The sequence below is a fragment of the Gossypium raimondii genome, chromosome 11, assembly GCF_025698545.1.
Source record: "Gossypium raimondii isolate GPD5lz chromosome 11, ASM2569854v1, whole genome shotgun sequence".
NCBI lineage: Eukaryota > Viridiplantae > Streptophyta > Magnoliopsida > Malvales > Malvaceae > Gossypium > Gossypium raimondii.
Genome location: NC_068575.1, coordinates 52973061 through 52993710, shown reverse-complemented (window position 1 = coordinate 52993710; position 20650 = coordinate 52973061). Strand labels below are relative to the sequence as shown.

General features: G+C 36.5%; 4 protein-coding genes and 1 non-coding gene across 7 annotated transcripts; 2 read left to right on the top strand and 3 right to left on the bottom strand.

Annotated features, from left to right (window-relative positions):
- Positions 1-2993: 2993 nt before the first annotated feature.
- LOC105803012 (gamma-tubulin complex component 4) lies at positions 2994-9375 on the top strand. Its single transcript, XM_052623750.1, has 16 exons — positions 2994-3324; positions 3433-3724; positions 3816-3952; positions 4365-4463; positions 4629-4749; positions 5253-5525; positions 5614-5694; positions 5766-5849; positions 5989-6075; positions 6224-6279; positions 6366-6536; positions 6704-6929; positions 7732-7820; positions 8159-8312; positions 8609-8731; positions 8811-9375. Exons 1-16 carry the CDS (start codon positions 3155-3157, stop codon positions 8877-8879), a joined length of 2232 nt encoding a protein of 743 aa, XP_052479710.1. The 5' UTR covers positions 2994-3154; the 3' UTR covers positions 8880-9375.
- A 1554-nt stretch (positions 9376-10929) lies between these two features.
- LOC105803014 (blue-light photoreceptor PHR2) lies at positions 10930-13440 on the top strand. The gene is made up of 4 exons (XM_012634949.2): positions 10930-12121; positions 12406-12635; positions 12826-12927; positions 13034-13440. The coding sequence occupies exons 1-4, from the start codon at positions 11135-11137 to the stop codon at positions 13107-13109; spliced, it is 1395 nt and encodes a 464-aa protein (XP_012490403.1). The 5' UTR covers positions 10930-11134; the 3' UTR covers positions 13110-13440.
- A 145-nt stretch (positions 13441-13585) lies between these two features.
- LOC105803013 (magnesium/proton exchanger 1) lies at positions 13586-17778 on the bottom strand. Of its 3 annotated transcripts, none has more exons than XM_052623752.1 (8): positions 16828-17778; positions 16501-16676; positions 16084-16202; positions 15934-16007; positions 15149-15282; positions 14554-14767; positions 14323-14452; positions 13586-14125 (listed from the first exon to the last, which is right to left on the bottom strand). In XM_052623752.1, exons 1-8 carry the CDS (start codon positions 17222-17224, stop codon positions 13828-13830), a joined length of 1542 nt encoding a protein of 513 aa, XP_052479712.1. In that variant the 5' UTR covers positions 17225-17778; the 3' UTR covers positions 13586-13827. The 3 variants fall into 3 exon arrangements, with proteins under 3 accessions (XP_052479712.1, XP_052479711.1, XP_052479713.1); XM_052623751.1 differs by having other exon boundaries at positions 15847-16007; positions 16828-17777; XM_052623753.1 differs by having other exon boundaries at positions 13982-14125; positions 14327-14452; positions 15847-16007.
- Positions 17779-18976: 1198 nt separating this feature from the next.
- LOC105803015 (60S ribosomal protein L22-2) lies at positions 18977-20273 on the bottom strand. The gene is made up of 3 exons (XM_012634950.2): positions 20128-20273; positions 19803-20047; positions 18977-19282 (listed from the first exon to the last, which is right to left on the bottom strand). The coding sequence occupies exons 2-3, from the start codon at positions 20030-20032 to the stop codon at positions 19138-19140; spliced, it is 375 nt and encodes a 124-aa protein (XP_012490404.1). The 5' UTR covers positions 20033-20047; positions 20128-20273; the 3' UTR covers positions 18977-19137.
- LOC128035080 (small nucleolar RNA SNORD14) lies at positions 19391-19516 on the bottom strand. The gene has a single exon (XR_008191483.1). It is a non-coding gene; the product is annotated as a small nucleolar RNA SNORD14 (small nucleolar RNA).
- Positions 20274-20650: the final 377 nt, after the last annotated feature.

The following is a 20650-nucleotide window of genomic DNA, read 5'->3' as shown; positions in this document are numbered from 1 at the left end:
GTCAGAGATTCTTTTTCCTTTTTATTTTCTCACATATTGCTCCCCTTCTTTACACGTTGCCCAATGGCCATTGCCTTTGGGCTCGTTACAAAATAAAATAACTATAATTAAAAAAAAGGGGCCAGCTCTGTCCCTCACCTCCATTTCACTCTCTCTTTGCACTTATATAAATACTGGAGCTTCTTCAATTCATGCATCTCTTTCACAGCTTCTCAACGTACCTTTCCAACTCAATATGAGTGATGGATGTTGTGGTGGGTGCGTAGCTCCTTGTTGGAGAAGCAGGGCACGTGCAGAAAGTGCTTGAATTGGTGCCACATATATCATATATATATATCACCTTCTGCACGTGCTCCCTTTCTCCAACATGGGTTCCTCACCTTATTATCTCTCTCTCCTTTGCAATTGCAAGCTCCTCTTATTCATGAATTATTTGTAAGTAATGCAGTAGCAGATAAACATATTACCACTCCCCAATCCCCATTTACTCATCATATTTTTTCTACTAATTTCTTTTTTTTAGTTCGGTTAGTATATGTTGGAGACTTGGAGTTCATTCACTATTCTAAACGGTTGCAACATATGTAACGTGTATACACATAATCTTCTGGGCCATGCAGCGCATTGGATATACAGGAGGGAGATCAGCAACGTTGGTGCCCTGGGGTTTTAAGTCAAGTGTACCACTGGCCTTCATGGTACCCTTTGTGGGTGGAGATTATATATACATATGTGTGTGTCCATATCCATCCAAGTCCAGGAAACTCCATTACTATTATTTTAAAAATTGAGCATACTTATAATAAATTTCTACCCATTAGGTAATGCAGAATATATTACCATAATTGATAACGTGATATATCAACAAACAAACTGTTGCTTTTTATTAACAAATGGATACTTATAAGTCAGATTAAGTTTGAGAATTTCAGTAACCAAAACAAAAGTTGTTGTCTTGAATTCTTTTATCAAAATAAATGCTCCTCTCCTTAGACATCAATCAAGTAAAAGCGGTAAAACATATGCCTTATGTTGTTGTAATAATTTAGAAGAGGTGGGCTCCAACGCATTTCAGTAGGCGATTGGCCCGTTTTAAGCCCAAATGGTATTTCCAGCTATTCGCCCTTATTTCAGCCGACTTATGCGGTAGTTAGTTTGACCCATTAATTTTATAAAGGGCCTAGCTAACCCTCATCGGATTCTCAGTTCACTCGCACCAATCCATTTCGTCGGCCTCAAATCCTGGTAAACCCACTTTCTCTTTCAACGTATAGCCTGTTAACAAATCTCATCTGACAGCGATCACAAAGATTGAGTGTAGGTTTGGATAGGCGGTGTGATGCGTTTAATTACTTTTTATCTCACACTATACTATCATAACAATATTTAATTTTACCGCCACCATTGTTTTTATACTAACCGCAAGTAAATGCACCGCCCTAATTTGAATACTAGAAACGATGTTTATGAGTACAAGGAAGTAACACCCAAAGAAGAGCCCCGGAACAATTTTTATTTAGAACAATGACATTTTTAGGAATAGTTATTCCTAGAACAACCATTGTTTAGAACAATTGTATTTTTCCGAAAGGGTCATTATTCAAAAGTTCTACCAAGAAAAATATCACCTCAAAAACTCATGTTCGAAAGAACTTCTAAATTGATAACAATTATATATAGAACAACTCAGGTTTGGAACAAGTTAAAATAATGATTATTTAGGAACAACTCTTGTTAAAAACAACCATGTCTTGTGTTTTAAGATACTTTCCGTGAAAAATATTTCACATAATACCACTTCTTCATCAAAGTAAAAGAAATGAAAGTAACCTTGAAATGAAATTGGATTGATAGATCAAATATGAAAAATAGTTAAATGTTTTCTCTCGTTTCAAAAACAAAGTGAATTCTTATCACTATTCACATAATCAACAAAACTTTTCACCATTCTTCTTAATCATTAATAGAATTGTAGCTAAAATTGATTTTATTATTCGTGCTAATTACCTAGCTTTGTAATTCCTATTTTCAAAGATCTATAAATATAAGCCCTTAACGATTAGTGATACCAAATTTGCTTCAATTTTTCCTTTTGCTTTTTATAGGTACATCTCGTTTATTTGTTTGCTAACACTTCCTCATTCCATTAAAGACCTTTCTACACCGGTAAATATTTTGATAACTTTAGCAGTTATCACAAATCTCACAATCTCCTAACCTTTTCCAGGAAACCATCTTAGCTTGCATACTGTATCCTTGTTTACTTTTATTTGTTGTATGTTTACTAGTATTTTTTTTTTCATCATGGAGAATGATTTTGACGTTGGTGGAAATAAGGGGAGTTGAAATGAAGATGTTGAAGGGAATGATGGGTTGAAGAGGTAGATGGTGAAAAGAAGAAAAATATTCTAGGAAACATATTCATGTGGGCATTGGGGAGTTACCTTTACGCTATTTAGTTGATGTAGTTATTTCGTTGCGCACACAATGACTCTTCTCATGTTTGAAATACCTGCTTGTGTTGGTGTAATCATAAAACTAATCAACATGAAAAAACCAGACGATCTTAAGCAATGTGGACAAATAAAGGAGTCGCTGTTGGCAAGATGAAGAAGCAAAACGACACAGGGCAACTATTACTCATGCTATGTGAAATTGCATTTTGTTTTGTCTTTGTAAACATCCGCTCCTCAAAGAAAAAAAAAATGAAGAGTTCGATGCTGTTATTTGTAGTTGCGGAGCTTAATGAGTGCATTAGAAGAAGTCATAAACTTGTTATATTTCATCCTCATTTGTTTATTGAATCAATGCTTGAAAGTTTGAAACTTGAAACCTTCCATCAATCTGTAATTAGTAGAATGACTGACACTAACCGGAATGGTACTATAATGGTGGTGTTCGGCATTTGGGCTCTTTATTAAGCAAGGCCCAATCCATTAAAGTTGTCTAGTGCAGTAGTGGAGTGAGCCGGCAAGGTTATACAGCCGCCGGACTTCACCCGGCAATCGGCATTTTGGAGACTAACTTTAATTCAAAATTTTATATACTGCTACTAAAGTTTAATCAGCAGTTATTGGAGAGAATAGAACAGATAAGCCATGAATTCTCTCTGATTGTCTTTATTTCACAAAAACGACTACAAAGAAGGGGGGAAATGTTGCACGAGCTTTTACTAGCACTTGTTGGTTACACAGGAGATCTAATAATCGACGAGCGAGAACATCATAAATCTCTCGGCATTTGCTTATCTCCCGACGCTCCCATCTCCGAACAACGTTCCTTCAAGCTTGCTTCCGACATTTCCTTCATCGACCCCAGTGAAAGGTCTTAAGAAAGAAATTTTTAATTTTCATAAACATCCAAAACCCTCTCTCTCTCTCTCTCTCTCTCTCTCTCTCCCCTTAGGGTTTCATACGAATAATTTTCTCCCAGGGATCTTATCGAGAAGCTAATTACGTTAGGGTTTTACTACCGAGAGCTCGATCGCTTTGCCACGAAATCCCGGAATCTAAGCTGGATAAGAGCGGCTGATGTTTCTCCTTTGGACAGAGCCTCTGAGTTGTCAAATCCTAAAAGCGGGAAGCCAAGCGTTTATCGAAGAGCCATTGCTAATGGCCTGGTGGAGATACTCTCTGTCTACAAGTCTGCTGTTCTTCAACTCGAGCAGAAATTGTTGTCGGAAACCATGCCAATTTTGGCAACTGTCACTCAGGGCCTCAATAAGGTTTCTTGTTATTTTAAGCACGTCGTATCGCTGATTTAAATTTCCTAGTTGCTCTTTACTCTCGTTCTATAAGTTTATCATTTCGTTGCAGTTCTTTGTTATATTGCCGCCTTTGTACGAGCTTATTCTAGAGATTGAGCGTGATGATATACGTGGAGGACAGCTTCTTAACCTTTTACACAAACGCTGCCACTGTGGGGTGCCTGAATTGCAGGCCTGCATTCAAAGGTATTGAGTTTCCTTTTTCTTTGCTTTGCTCTTCTAATGCAAAAAATGCGACAAGTAGTCTCCATTTCTCCTATAAAAATGCCAGTTTGTTTTCTTATTTATAATACCACCCTTTTCTTATGCGTCTCTAGTGAAAATTTATACTGCAATTAAAATTCATATTTATTGCATTCTTCAATCTGCTGTGATAATTAATAAAGATTAAATCAATGATTACAATCCAAACTTCTATATGCCTAATTTTCAGTGTTCATGTAATTGCTTGTGAATGGCTGGGGAGCCTGAGACTATGTTTATGCTTGGTTATAAGTTAACTGTCTTCAAATGTGGTTTTAGGTTATAGCCATAAGTTCATTGCTTAAAAATGTTAAGATTTTAATGATCAGCTTGTAGACTAATTCTTGAACCATAGGCTTCTTTGGCATGGTCATCAAGTGTTGTATAACCAACTTTCATCATGGATGATTTATGGAATTCTACAAGACCAGCATGGAGAATTTTTCATTAGAAGGTAAGGATTAAAACAGTATGTATTTTCCCTTTTTAATTCATACAAGGATATTTTTTTTTGGAACTTTAATGTCTTTTAATTCTTTTATTTCATAAGTCGCATGGACATTCTCTTTGGTTTGTATCCTTACACATTGAACTAGTTTAATGATTCTATTATTTCCAGGCAAGAAGATCGGGATGTGGAGTATGGCTTATCTATCTCGGATACATCAGAAAAATTGGCTCGCTTGTCAACTGTGGATACATCTTTAACTGATTGGCACTTGGGCTTTCATATATTTCTGGTATTTGTGGAGCCATCTCCTAATTGTTTTAGTTTCTTTTTTTTTCATGACATTGTTGCAAACCTCTGTTCCTTGTTTTAGCTAAATTTAATTATTACATATAAACTTGTTGGAATGGGGAAACACTATTCTAGGGTTTGTGGTCAATTCCCATACTTCCAGTCACATTTGAGCATTTATTTAGCAAATTGTTATTAGGATAGTAGACATCACTCACTTCTTTTGATTTTCTTCTGTAGGCATTAGTTTCTATAGATGAATAACATCGTCACTGTTTTCTTCATTAGCAGCAATTAAGAAACAAGGATTTGTGTGTGGGAATTGTTAGGTTAAATCTGCATGTCAACAAACCAGTAATCTATGTTCTGCTACTGTGAACCTATAAGTTAAATGGAAAGAAACCTGGAAATGAATCTCAGATAAAAAGGATTTCGTGCATACTTCTTTCTGTGTTCTTAGTTTTGTTGTCGCGAGCTATTTATTCTTCGGCTGTTGTTTTGTAGGATATGCTCCCCGAGTATATCCATATGCGTGTAGCAGAGTCTATTCTTTTTGCTGGTAAAGCCATCAGGGTTCTCCGGAACCCAAGCCCTGCAATCCAATTTCAGGATGCTCTGTCTAATCAGCAGACAAAAAAAGGCTCTCAAAAGTTTCATGGATCAGCTGTGGGTGTTCCTTTCCAGAAGGAGGTTTTCTTGGATGTAAAAACGATTGAAGAAGAATTGCTCCCACAATCAGTGGCTGATAAGATTGAAACTATGCTTCTAGATCTAAAGGTTTTCTTCCACAGTTACGTAGTATCATATCTACTTATGCCCTTAAATGGAATAAAGCTTTTGTTAATTGTGCATTTATTATTTGTAGGAATCATCAGAATTTCACAAAAGATCATTTGAATGCTCAGTTGACTCTATCCGGGCTATCGCAGCTAGTCATCTTTGGCAGGTGCTTTGTGTGAAACTTGCTTCATGATGTATTTGAAGCCCGTATTTATTGAATTTGCTCTGATTCTGCAGCTTGTGGTTGTGCGTGCTGACTTGAATGGCCACTTAAAAGCTCTAAAGGACTATTTTCTTTTGGCAAAGGGAGACTTTTTCCAGGTAAAGAATGCACTGCATGTGAAAAGTTGCTTTAGGTTATGTGTTCTAGTCTTCTGACTTGATTAACCAGGTAAAATAATTTTAGTTATTTCCTTCTTGAAAATACGTAACATGTTAATAGATATTCATTATTCTCTAGTGCTTCCTTGAGGAGAGCCGACAGTTAATGCGCCTACCGCCTCGCCAGTCAACTGCTGAAGCTGATCTTATGGTTCCATTTCAGTTGGTATGAGATTATTTCTATTAACTTGTTTGAGGCCAATATATATGACAAATTTAGTTGTACTCGAATGTGTACAAAGATAAGGGCTTCTTTTTCAGGTTTCAGATTGAAATAACTGTTTGTATGAATTCCTCGGCTCCTTGCTTTGCAGGCAGCCATAAAGACCATTGGGGAGGAAGACAAGTACTTTTCTAGAGTATCTTTGCAGTAAGAATCTAGTCGTTTTTCACTCAGTTATGCCGTATCTGGAAACTATAAGGAATGTGATCTTAATTGTCTTTCTCATCAATCAGGATGCCTTCATTTGGGATCACAGTGAAATCCTCTCAAAGAGATATACCGAAGACAAAAGCATACACTGATGGAAGTTCAGAGACCTCAGTTGGTGGTTGGGATGGTATTGCACTTGAATATTCTGTTGATTGGCCCTTACAGCTTTTCTTTACCCAAGAAGTGCTCTCCAAGTAAGATTCAATTGCTTTATAGGTCCCTTGAATCTTTCTTATTGCTAAATTTCCTTTGGGCAAGAAGCAGCCTTTGAAATAAGAAATAATAATTGTAAAAACATTTGATAGGCTTAGCCTATATGATTAAAAGACTTCAAATATTTTTAATCATTATTGTGCTCCAGGTATCGTAGAATTTTCCAATACCTGCTGAGGCTTAAGCGAACACAAATGGAATTGGAAAAATCCTGGGCCTCTGTTATGCATCAGGAGCACACATATTTTGCCAAACACCGCAAGGACCAGATGAACTGCTCAATATCTCAGCCACCGCAGCAGTGTTTTAGACCAATGTGGCGTGTTAGAGAGCATATGGCATTTTTAATCAGAAATCTTCAATTTTATATTCAGGTCCTTTATACTATACAGTTCAAATAATGTGTCTGCAATGTTGGTCCCCCCCCCCCTCCCAACCCCCAAAAGAAAGGTAGTTCTAGGCATTATGAATGAGTTTGTCCATTTATAGGCTTGGGTCAAACTATATATTTGATACTTTGACTATTAACTGGGCTATGGTTACACTGGTAGCTGAAATAATTTGATCATTTTGTATAGGTGTTAAATGGGCTGTGAATCATCCAAAGGGGTGCTCACCACTTGAAGTTTCTAGCTAGCAACAATTCTTGCAGTTATTTCAAATATTATGACAAAATACTGGCATAATCATGAAATTCCCGTTAGGATTCTATATGGTTAGTTCTTCGATGCATAATGATTGGCCGGTATTCTGGTGCAAGTTTGTGACCTAGATTCAAATTGAACAGTTGGGAAGAGTATCATCTGATGCAAAGTCTTTTAATGACATCTTCAGTGTTGCATCATAGGTGGATGATTAACTTCTACACCGATCAATTACTTAAAAACCCAACACCATGGATCCTGGTGGAAACGAGTCAAGAGAATAGTACTGGCAGCTAAAATCAGATATAGATTCCTATGTAGTTTAATAGACAAATTCTGATATAGATTCCTTTAGAATGAAGACGCTCTAAGATAAAATGACATCGAGAATTAAATAACCAAAATTCTTAAATTGTTATACCATTTTTGGTTTTTCTTGTTTGGTCAATGTAGATATGTTCTTCCCTTTGTGAATTTATATTTTGCTCATTTCATGAATCTTCATAATAGAGATTTTAACTTTTCTGTTTAGGTTGATGTGATAGAATCTCAATGGAATGTTTTGCAATCTCATATTCAAGATTCTCGTGACTTCACTGAACTTGTGGGTTTCCATCAAGAGTAAGATGAGTTCCTTCTCAACTTTTGGATACCATGTCAGCCTAGTATCTGCTAACTTAAACGGAAAGGCAAACAACCTAAACATTGAATCATTTTTTCTTGTTACTATTAGTAAGGACTTGATTTAGGTGAATTTCATACAAATAATCTTGAATTATATTTTTGGCCTTCTGGGTCACTATTGTATATTTCATAGAAGTCATTCCATAATCCATATATAATTTAAGTAGAAAGAATAATCCATATAAATTGATGTTTTCTCTTTTTATTCTTTTGGTTTGTCTTGCCAAACATTGATGATGTGGCTGAATGCTTACATGTTCTTAGCATCATTACAGGTATTTGTCAGCTTTAATCTCTCAGTCATTCTTGGACATTGGCTCTGTGTCAAGGATATTGGACAGCATCATGACTCTTTGCCTGCAGTTTTGCTGGAACATTGAGAACCAAGAAAGTAGTCAAAATACATCTGAACTAGAGCGTATAACTGAGGTACCCATATCTGGCATCTTTTATTTGCTTATGCAGTTAACATGGCAAGAATAAGTATTTTGAGTTAGTGAATATGATGGATATGTGCCTTGAATTTCCAACATCATTTACAACTTGGCATTAGTTGGTTCTGACAATTTGCCTACCTTTTTAACGCTTGAGATAGATCAAATTTCCACAAAGGAAATAACAGATATATGTTGTTTGATTAACTTGTTGTCAGGACTTTATTATTCATGTTACTATTTGCATGGTTGTGTATTTAAAGGATATTGATCCGAACCATTTTTTTCCAGGAATTTAACAAGAAATCCAACTCCTTATACACTATATTGCGCAGTAGCAGGCTTGCTGGGAGTCAGCGAGCTCCATTTCTTAGACGTTTCCTTTTGCGAATGAATTTTAATTCATTCTTTGAGGTAGGGATAAGTGCAGTCTTACATATACTAAACTTAGATCCTGTACCATTCTTACACGCTGTTTTGTTTCTATGAACAGGCAACTGCAAGGGGTGTGCTGAATGTTGTTAGGCCACGCCCATCTCTTCCTGTGTTAAATCAGCAATAGCAAATTGAAGGTATGAAATCTCTGATGTAGTTTGTCCTGGTTCAGTGTTCACGTGCATTTGGTTGACTGGAGAAAATAGTGCTTTACTATACCCACTCTGGTTTCAACTTTCTGAATTCCCATTAACCTTCTCAATCAGTTGTTGATTATAAGGTATGTGCCTACTACCTGTCGACAATTGAGTAAACCATCTCTTGAGATTGAAAATTGAGATAATATTGTTGTGGGGTAGTTGGCTCGAGGTTGAGGGTGAAGTTAATTGTATACTATTATTATCAGGTCGGTGAGTAATAGGCCAGTAGAAAGCTAGAGTGTTGGTGAGTCGATTGGACTTCTCTTCTGTATGACATTTGGCATTGGCAGTTAGTTTCTTTTCTTTTGCGTGTCATTCAGCAGCCTTGACGCTGGCGTACATACAAATGAATCACAGTGCTTAAACTAAAAAAAATCTATTTTGATTTTTCTTTCAAGTATAGAAAATTATATTTACGTGGAATTGGTGTCGATCTTGTTACACAACTTTTAATGGTGGATTATAGTTTTTTGTTACTCTTAATGCATGTACCCTTACTAGGTATAAAAAATTACCTTATTTGGAATTGGTGTTGATCTGATCCTTGTTGCACAACCTTTTAACAATGGGAGGTTGAAGGAGTATTTGTTTCTTATGATTAACTTTACTTAATTACTTTAAATTTGCCTTTGGGTCTATAAATATGAATTAAAATTTTAGATTCTCAGCGTGCATAAACAAAAGTAATATTCATTATTTTGAGTGTGTTTTTACATCTTTTGTTACATCAATCATCCCCAAACTATGACCTTTATTTTAAATTAGTCTCTAAATTTTAAAACATTTTAACTACATCCTTAAAATATCGATGTTATATTAATAAGATCTTTTCATTATTAAAATCGTCAGTTCAACAATTAAATTAGACACATATCTCATGTGGCATAATTGAAATAAAAATTTAAAAGAAAAAAAATGAATATCGTGAAAATAGATATTGTAAAAAATCTCGTTTTCAAAACTTTTTACAGGTAAAGTCATGTCCTAGTTAACCTTTAAAGTGCCTTTGGGGGGGTGGGGAAAAAAGAGGATTGAGGATTTATGACGGGAAAGTTTGAAAATCCTTCAAAAGCATCATTTCAAGCTTGAATCGGATCTATCTTTTCTCCTTTGAAAATGGTGGTCTTTTGAGCTTTCCGTATCTCCCAACAAATGTAATCAATGAGCTCGGGATCGAGCGAAGAACCTGAGGTAAGTATTCTTTGCACCAAAATTCAACATTGTGCAAAGGAATGAAATCCCACCGAATTTGAGTCATAATGAAAGAGCGAAGTGTTCCATATGGCTCAGGCAAGGGGCAAAAGAACATGATGTGCTTTAAGAATTTCGAATGATAATTGCATCTAAGACAAGAGGTCGTGTAGTTTTGATGTCTTTTGACGAAAGGGGAGATGGAGAGATATTTGGATTTGACAATAAACAAGTCATTCTTCGTATGATGTCAAATAAATAAAGAGTCAATAGGGATTTTTATGATTGCTTCAATTTTATATTGGTTGAAAAAAAAAAAGGGAAAGTATCATAATTCCATTATTCTTTCCAGACGTTGGGAAGATGCTTTACCAAATGAAAATCATAGCCCAGGAGCCTGGAAAAGGTGACTTGAAAATTTGAAAGTATCCCAAACTGAAATAAGGTTTCCATTCCCCATATTCCAGCTTGAATGAGATCCCTTCTTTAAGGCTATTCCATGCCCAAGAGGAGTATGAGTGGAAGTCAGGATTCTTGCCATCGCCAAGAGAGCTAATTTGCAATTTCGAAAGTATTTAAATTCCCTTTTTCTTTTTCTTTTTTTCTCCTTTCGTGTTAATTTGAGTCAACTCATTCAAGAAGTCCATTTAGTGAAATGAGATTGACGTGGAGAACCTATTGTTTTTATTCTACCAACCCAACCCTAAACCCAAAAGGTAAGGTAAGGCTACAAAGTCCAAATTAGTGAGTGGTGTGGAACTTTGAAGGTTGGTGGAAAAAGGTTAGGTGTAGTGGGTGGTGGGAGGAGTGAAGCACAAATATAGAATCACCCAACAAAAACAAATTTGAATACTAAATGCAAAGGGCAAAGGGCAAAGGGAAAAGGCGACAAAGAGTAGAGTTGTTAGATATAACAAGATAATAAAACCTTCAAGTCACCACTCACCACCCACCAAGCCCAGCTTTCTTATCTTCACCGGAAAACATCATCATGGATTCCAATCCCCAGTCTTGTGAAAACCCTGAAATCAAATCAACCGAGGAGCAAACCCAAAACCAATATCAAGTTTCTCAATCCCCATTTGCTACTGCATCTCTTTCTTTATCTTCCTTGCCCCCAACCCTACCTACCCAGTTTTTCATCCAACCCAAAATCTTATCTTTATTCTCTGCTCAATCTCCCTCCAAAGTTAAAGTTCCAACTCAAGCTTCGTCTCTTTCTCATCTCTCCCTTTCTTCAACTTCCCCTTCCCCTTCCCCTTCCAAACTTTCCTTCAAATCCACCTTTGCCAATAACCCTCTCCAGTCCCCTCTCTCCTTAGGTCCGCGCCGCCCTCTCGACCCCTCCAATGGCGCCGCAATTCGTCGAGCTTCCATCGTTTGGTTCCGCAACGATTTACGGGTCCACGACAACGAGTGTCTCAACACCGCCAACAATGAGTCCATGTCGGTTTTGCCGGTTTACTGTTTTGACCCTCGAGATTACGGGAAATCCTCATCTGGGTTCGACAAAACCGGTCCTTACAGAGCCACATTCTTGATTGAATCGGTTTCGGATCTTCGGAAGAATCTGCAAGCACGAGGGTCGGATCTTGTGGTTCGGATTGGGAAGCCGGAGTGTGTTTTGGTTGAGTTAGCTAAAGCTATCGGGGCCGACGCTGTCTATGCTCATAGAGAAGTTTCTCATGATGAGGTTAAGGCTGAGGAAAAGATTGAGTCTGCCATGAAAGAAGAGGGTGTTGAAGTTAAGTACTTTTGGGGAAGTACTTTGTTCCATGTTGATGATTTGCCGTTTAAATTGGAAGATATGCCTTCCAATTATGGTGGATTTAGGGATAAAGTTAACGGTTTGGAGATAAGGAAGACGATTGAATCATTGGACCAAATGAAAGGGATGCCTTCTAGAGGTGATGTGGAGACTGGAGATATTCCTTCATTGACGGATCTGGGACTTAACACTGCTGCCACAATGGCTCAGGTTTGAGATTTAAACTTCTATATTTTCCGTAGGAATATTGGTTCACTTATCTTTGTATCTTGCTTCAAACTAGTAGTAGAAATATTAGGGTACTCACATCTAAAGTACTATGGTTTGGATTGTGTAGTTTAATATTGTTTCAATTAGCAGTGCTGGCTATGTCTTAGGGTTGGTTCAATGATGATTGATTGGGGGAGTCTACTTTTGGAAGCTTTACTTGGACTTATTTTCTTTTGATTTATGGTTTTAAAGGCGTTGAGAAAGTATTGGTTGTTTACATGTAGGATGGCAGGCCATCTGTTAGTGCTTCTATGGCTGGTGGCGAGAATGAAGCATTGCAAAGGCTTAAAAAGTTTGCAGCTGAGTGTAAAGCACAGCCATACAAGGGGAGCAAGGATGGTAGCCAAGAAACCATATATGGTGCTAACTTTTCTTGCAAAATATCACCATGGCTAGCTATGGGATGCTTATCTCCCCGGTTCATGTTTGATGAACTAAAGAAAACTGCAAATAGGTATGGTGTCAAGTACCAGTTTTTTCCCTTGTACAAATAATGTCTAAATATGGAGCATTATTTGTGGATATGTTTGAAAAACAAAGAGTAAAATGGAGCAATATGATCCTTATTACCAAACCCAATGTAGTGGGAGAAGGCTTGGTTATGAGATGTTTTCTTATATTGAATGCATTTATGTGATTGGCAGGACCGTTTCTGCTACCTCAAAGAAAAATGATGGGGGCAGTGGCTCACCTGATACTCAAATGAACTGGCTGATGTTCGAGTTGTTGTGGAGGGATTTCTTCAGGTAAATATGGCCTTGATTTACGTTGACAGCAACAATTCTCTTTTTCTCCATACCGATTAAGGGCTAAACATTTCATCGCGCATGATCCTTTTTTTTGTTATTGTAGATTCATCACCAAGAAATACAGCAGTGCAAAAGTTGGAACTGCTCCTGCCACAGCATGTACAGGTGCCCTTGCTTAATCAAAGAATATGTGGTGGTTTTGAGGTTTGAGGATTGTTGTCAGTTCTTAAAAGAATGGAGTTTCAATTTGCATTGCGTAGCTGTTTGATGGTAGAATAGGTTGCTCAAAAGGCACCCACTTACTCCTTGTTGAGCTCTTGTTCTTGTCGCCTAATAAATTTCTTTAATATCCTAAATTTGTCTTGGTTCTCCAGCTTTGTAACCGTTATGGCCGTTTCTCCATTGTTTAATGGAAATTAGCCAAGTTCGGGTTGGTTTTAGAAAAAACTTGTAGCATTTTTGTAGGTTCCATCCATTTTGGTTCATCGATTTTTAAGAATAATTCTTATATACTATTTTTTACTAGTTTAAATTTAAAACATTTATACTATAAAAATTAAATAGAAAAACTAAAACTGAGTTTGATTCGGATATCCTTAAAAAGGGAAACAGAGAGACTAGAAATTACAAGTACAATAATACTAGTAAGTGCTGGTTTAAAAATGAAAAAACTATTATAGGGTCTGAGTTCATCCTGGAGACAATATTATTGAGAAAGCACCCATGGATCTCCATGAAATGGACATGGGAATACAAAGCAAATAGCTGTATGAGTAGGGGCAAAACCAATCTATAAAAATGCAAATAATTGGGGCCAAAACCAAAAAAAAAAAATCATGCTAAAAGGACCTAAGTAGAGGGAAAAACTAAATCAAGTATATATAAATAAATGTCATATTATATGACGCCAGAAACTCTAAGGGAAGATAGCACCACAAATATAAGCCAAAGCAACATAAAGAAAACACTAGTAACCCAGGCCCAAAACCTAGGACCTCCAAGCTCTGCGCCCAGTATCAGACGCCTAACCACCAAAACCGAAATGCAACCCACGGAAGTTGAGAAGAACACCATCAAAGTGAACCCCAGTCCCTCCGCATTTTCTATCCTCAATGGTTCTCCATATGTAATGAAATTGTATGCAGTATTTATCAGCCATGGGATGCCGATGCCTACGTAAATGTTCACCGAGTTACTGCAACCACAACAAATATCAGAAAATCAGCAGCAAGGCAACCTTCTTGCTCTTAAATTGAGGACTCATATGGTACCAGCTTCATAGGATTTGGCCATTTGGTATTTATACTAATCAACTGATCTCTGTTGCTATACGATACTCCTCTTTGAAAGATTATGAAGTATGGTTAAAAGATGAGATTCCATGAGATATACCTACAAGTAATATTTGCAATAGCAGAGTCAGCTGTTAACTGACGTTCAGCAGCAATCTTACTTGCCACTAAATCTGGCCATGATGTTCCAGCAGCTAATGCTGTAAATGCTATGACATAAGCATTTATCCCTGTAATAAAATATCAATGAGAAAAGGGATAATTTCACTTGATAACCAATAGCAATAGCTATAATACTAGTAAAAATCAATTTTTGGCAAGGAGGGAAGACCTGTGACGCAGCTTATAATATCAGTCAGCTCTGTAACAATGTAAGCTATCCCACTGATGAAAAGTAGAGAGCAAATGAAGGCAATCCATCCATGGGCAATTTGATAAGGAGGTACAAAGGCAAACAGTAGTCTCCATGGTGCAAGTAGTGACTGCCAAAGTATTCTTGCCACCCGAAGATGCGCATTGTTTAATTTCCTAGATTGGCTTTCCAACTGTTTAAGAAATAAGGAATTATTCACCACCATCATTTATTGGATTATTGCTAATAAGCTTAGATCAAAGAAGTACAACGTCCAAATCTAATATGCATAAGCTCCAAGAAACTTAAAAGTACTAATTCAAAGTTCAAACTAAGCAAGATTTACTTAAAAAGGAAAAAAATCAAGGGAGCTTCATGTAGAAATGTTACATTCCAACTTCTATAGAGAGAAGAGAGGCTGAAGTAGTCACTACAATAATGGATCGTTTCCTCTTCTTTCTTCTTTTTCTTTTGAACTTTGCATTTTGCAATGATTGATTGAAAAATAATTTACTACAAAATATAAGAGCAGAAGTTATAAAGGATTTTTATGTTACAGTGTAAAGATACATACTGTAAGTGCATCCATGAACTGTTTTTTCCAGAGTTGAAGCACATGAAGATCTTCTAAATTGATCTCCTTCTGAAAGGGTCTGTTAGAGGATTCAACTGAATCTTCCGCTGCAGGCACCTTTCGATAAATAGAGTCTGCAAGTAGTTGAATTTTTAAGAAAGTTGTGATCAATCCATCATCAGCTTAAGCTACTGAAAATTAAAAGTAGTTATAGGCAACCTCTTAACCAAGTTACTTAGTAAATAAGTGGGAACTAATTAGATCATCTAAAATTACTTATTTACATAAACTACAATTGAGCCCACAAAAATACAACATTGAAGCATTTAACAATCATGACCTTTTCCGGCATTGTTATCCATGAATCATTGCTTACTAGGACCTCTCTTCATTTAGGTTTACCCAACCTACAGCTGAAAACTTTAATTTCCATGTCTTCCCTATGACTTCATCATTCTTTCATTCTATTATGAACAGATAAGAATGAAGAAGAAAGCAAGTATGTATTGAATTATAGTTTTGATGAACTAATCTGTTTAAGCGTGTCCAAGTTCCATCATGTGTAACATTAATTTTGTAGATTCAGCTTCACTTCATATTAACTTTCCAAGGGAAAGACTGCTAGAGGATCATAGTCAATGATAACATGTGACCTCAAACAAAACAATGTCAACAAGAGTCAGACAGTGTGTTATTACGTTCTCGTTTTTCTGAATGAAAGGACAAAATATCAACAATTTCCTCATTTTTGTCTTCTTCAACTGCAAGTATCTCAGTGTACCCACCATAGACATCGTCCTCACAGCTAACTGAGGCAACCTCTGCTGGCACCCAGTCCTCAGGCCTCTCACCTCTCGTTCTTCACATGAACAAAAGAAATCAAAAGGATAACAGTGCACGAGACAATAATAGGGGGAAGAAGAAGAAGAGCATACAAGGGCAGAGATATATAAGGCCAGCGTTTGTCTTGAGCGTATGCATGAATGAGCAGTAGTCCATACATCAAGACTGTCAATAAGGCCTCCCAAATTGTAACAACCTTTGGTGTCCACACCTGCAACATGAAGTACGACCTATCCATGAGCAAGTGCTCCATAGATGTGAACCATTAATATAATGCATGTAAACACTCCATACAGAAAAATAGTGAAACTAATCACAGGTTATGCAAAAGGCAAGCAATTTTCTTACATCACTTACTGAAAATCAAAGAAACACAAGTCTAAAAGGGCCATATTAGAGGTCTTCTCAGTATAACTTGGATAAAGACATTCAGCTAACAGCACAAGTTAAATATCCCTATAAAATACAAATCATGAAACTTTACTTCAGAAGAAGTTACTTGAAGTTACCTCTAAAATTATGTACAGCCAAGCATAAGCCCAAAAGGACCAAAAGAGCTCCACCAGCCAAACACCTATATCAGATATTTTTTTCAACTCTCCAGCTTTTGGAACTACAACACAAACAGCATGGATAGGGAAAAGGTCGAATGCAGCTGAACCCAGAAGAGTTCCAGGACCCAAACCTGTAGGTTAAAGTAAGCTGACAAAATATCAAGACAAATGCTCTCTATTCAATTTTGGAATCTGTTCTAATTAAGACAATACTACCTATATCCAAATTTGAAATTTGTTGTAATTAATAAACCGAAAGAAAGAGCATATGAGAGAACAAACCTCCGGCATAGAGGCTCCCAATGTTTCGAATGGCATCAATAGTTGCTAAAGATATTTGAGGGAAGCTAGTCCCAAAGGCAAGCAAAGTAATGTCTGCAGTAGCATAATTCCAAACCTTTTCTTGTTTAATAATTTCAGTATTAGTGTGAGGATCTACCTCTACAACAGTACGTGAGTGTTTCACAATATTCTCCATGGATCGGAAGAAACGGGCAGTTATAGCAGATAACCCAATGAAGCAATAAGCAAGTCCGAGAAAGTATAAGAAGGCTCGTAAACCATTCCTAAGCGCAGTTTCGCCATGGAAAAGCAAGTAACTATTACATTTTACATCCCCCCAAATACTGGAATTCCCCAACATGCTGTTCCCAGCAACTTGCTTTGGCACCGCCACCATCTTAACCTAGCATCCGTTCACTCTTGAAGCATTAGTGAATTCTTTTGCTCACCAAAACAAAAAGATTTGATAGTCAAAGAATTAGAACAGCTTCATATTTGAAGCGAAGAGGTAGTCCAATTTAAGTACAATTTTCACTAGAAAGCTCCCCCCGCATACAAATATGAATCTGAAATAAAACCGTGAATCAAAGAAAGGAGAATCTAGATGGAAAAGCACACTCCACGAAACAACCAGGATACACAAATCAAGACCCGAACTTCCATTATTATCAATGGAAATCCAAAAACTTGGGCACAAATCGGAAAGAGAGTATATTTGAAAAGTCAAAAGACTCATTAAAAAAAACACGCAGGCACGACACGAGTTTTGTCCACATGTTTCCAGTCACTAGAAAAAGCTCAAGGATATCATCAAAAGATTAAAAAAAATGAATTGATAAGATTTAATGCGTTCGGACACCACCGGTGAAACGAGGGATCGCCGGTATCTCCGTTCGGCGATGGCTGCTGCTGCTTTTGGAATTGAAACGAGATCTAGGTAGAAAGAAAGTAGCGTGGCATTTTAATTATCACATGTCAATAATAAGGAGGGAAACTATAAAAATAGTCACTTTTGTTTAACTCAAATTGTATTTTAGTCACTTATGTTTGAAATGTTATATTTTAGTCACCCTAACATACAGCAATAGGCAGTCCAAATGGATTTTATATGCCAACTTAGATGTCCAACTGAGACAAAAATAGGTTTTTAATTAAATAAATTTAATTAATTAAAAATTTTAAATTAATTACACCTTAAACTGGAAAAATAAAACAGTTTGTCTCTTCTTTTTTAGTTTTCTTTTCCATTTGACTGAAAGAAAATATTCACTTCTCAATTTGACATCTAAGTTGGCATTTAAAACTCATTTAGACTGCCAAATAGGGTTGCCGTTAATGAGGTAACGGAACTTAAACGGCAGAGTGACTACTTCATAATAAAATGATAACATAAGTAACTAAAATTTAAATATGTAATTGGAGAGAAACAGTTTTATAGTTTAATAAAGATAAAATACAGAGTTTGACATCTAAACTTTGCTCATTTATAACGTGATACATATAACGACAATATATTAGTTATGATTTCAGACCAATTTTCACATTCTTAATTAATTTCAAGTCAAATATCTTTGTATTATTTAGTAAAAATTATTGCGGAGATATAATAATTCTCCATTTTAAGAAATGATTGATTATTTAATCATTCTTTTTTGAAGGAAATAAACTATTAAAAGTCAAAGCCGAAATTTAACATTGCGCACCCCAACTTTTCTTTCCTTTAAAAGAAACTTTTTCTCTTGATGACAAATTTCAAATGATTAAAAGGGCTAACCATTGCACAAACTTAAAAGGGCTAACCATGACATCAACCTAAAAAAAAAAAAAAATTTGATGGGAATAAGATAGTATAAGCTTAAACAAAACACACCATCTCCAATCTCATCATAATCCCTCTCTTCCCTCTCAATCATCTTTCTCATCAATGATTTTCAGTACATTCGACCAAACTTATTAGTTTACATATCACTGATACTCCTACAGCTCACTTCATGATTTTACTACAATTCCATTTATCAATATCACACTTAAGACCTCACCAAAATTTTGTAAGGGAAAGACAAATTGCAATTAGGAAAAGAAAAACACATTCCCTCTTATTGATTCCATTAAGAGGGTCTTCCAAATCAACGCCTTTGAAAACATAATGTTTTACTATGAGCAACCAAAATTTCATTGAAAACAGACTAAGGTTCAAAAAACAACCAAATCAAGTCCAAAGATTCGACACCTGAAATTGATAAACTAGGTTCCTCATAACAAATAAACCAAACAAAGGGGTGATGAATAGAGAAAAGGCTGAACAGGTCTTCACTCTTCCTCCTCACCCTCATTCTCCGCAATGTTGAAGTATCGGAGCTCGTAAACAGTCCGATCCTTGTTGGAAGCAATCACTCGAAGCCAATCCCGAACATTGTGCTTCTTCAAGTACTTCTTAGTCAAGTACTTAAGATACCTGAAGCAAGCAGAAAGTGGATGAAACAGTCAACGAAAAACTCAATATTTTAAAATCTATGGTTTTTTCCCTTTTAAGAAACAACCTAAAACTAGATTGAATTTGAAAGGTCTCAGACATCCAAGGAAGGATTAAAGCAGCATAAGCTCTCAAGCCCGGCGAAATGCGAAAGCTCTCAGGCGGCCACTGCGAATGTTTTGAGAAACAAGCCTTAAGAGTTGTTCATCATTGACCTCATAATTAAAAAGTTACAATGGTTCTACCCATAACACTAAGCATATAAGGTGTTAAGTTAATTAACGTAATAAACAAAACCCATTGCCCAAAAGGATTCAATTCAAGTTATATACCAAGCGAAAAGCCATTTCTTCAAAAGATTCAGTTCCATTGGGGACAATAAAATGAAAAAGTTCAACCCTCCCAGCTTAATATTCAATACATTGTAAAGCTAAAAGTTCAGAGAAGTGATGCATATGGTTTCATAATGCAGTAAAAGATCAAAAGCCAAAAGGAAAAGTACCGCTTAGAGAAGTTGGAGTCGGAGGAGACAGTGATTTTGCTCTTGTCGCGGGTGACAGTGACGGAATCTCCGAGAGCACCCGCTTTGCCACCGACCTTGATCCTTTCCTGGAGGAACTTTTCTAGAGAGGCTATGTCCATGATCTTATCTTCAACCGGCTTAGAACAGTCGATGGTAAAGGAGGCCCCTTTCTTCTTCCCCTTGGGTCCCGCTGCTGCCCCACGACTCATCTTCGCACCAACTCACTGAGTTTTCACTGAGCCAAATCAACAAGAAAGAAAGGAAGGAGGAAAAACAAAGCGGAAGGCAGAGAGAGATGGATTACCTTAGCTGCCTCTGTGTTGTGGACGATATACGGCCAAGTTACAAATAGCTTTGCCCTTCAGTTGAGTGCCAGAGTGTTTAATATTGCTTGCTAAATGTTAGGGTTTTCAGAGATTGGGCTTTGATTGCCTATGTTTTGGGCTAAAATAGGAAAAAGAATTGAACTGGATTTAAAAGCCTTAGAATCTAACTCCACATCCAAACATTACGGATGGGAACGTGTTTGATTGAAATACTAGAAATTTATATTTACATATTTGCTTCAATAATAAATTAAGGTGAGGATGGAAAACTCAAGATTAAAATATTGTTGACTAATATTAATTTATATATTCATCAATACATCTTTCTGGGTAAAACAATATTAACAAGAGATAGGAACAATGTTGGCTGCTGGGACTGCTACTTATGCATCCCATCAACAATTTTATATTTAAGTTTCTAGTTGTTTTAAAGATTTAAAGGAAATGTTTATATAAAAATACACTCTCATATCAAAGGTGAATAAAAATCTATTGAGTGGG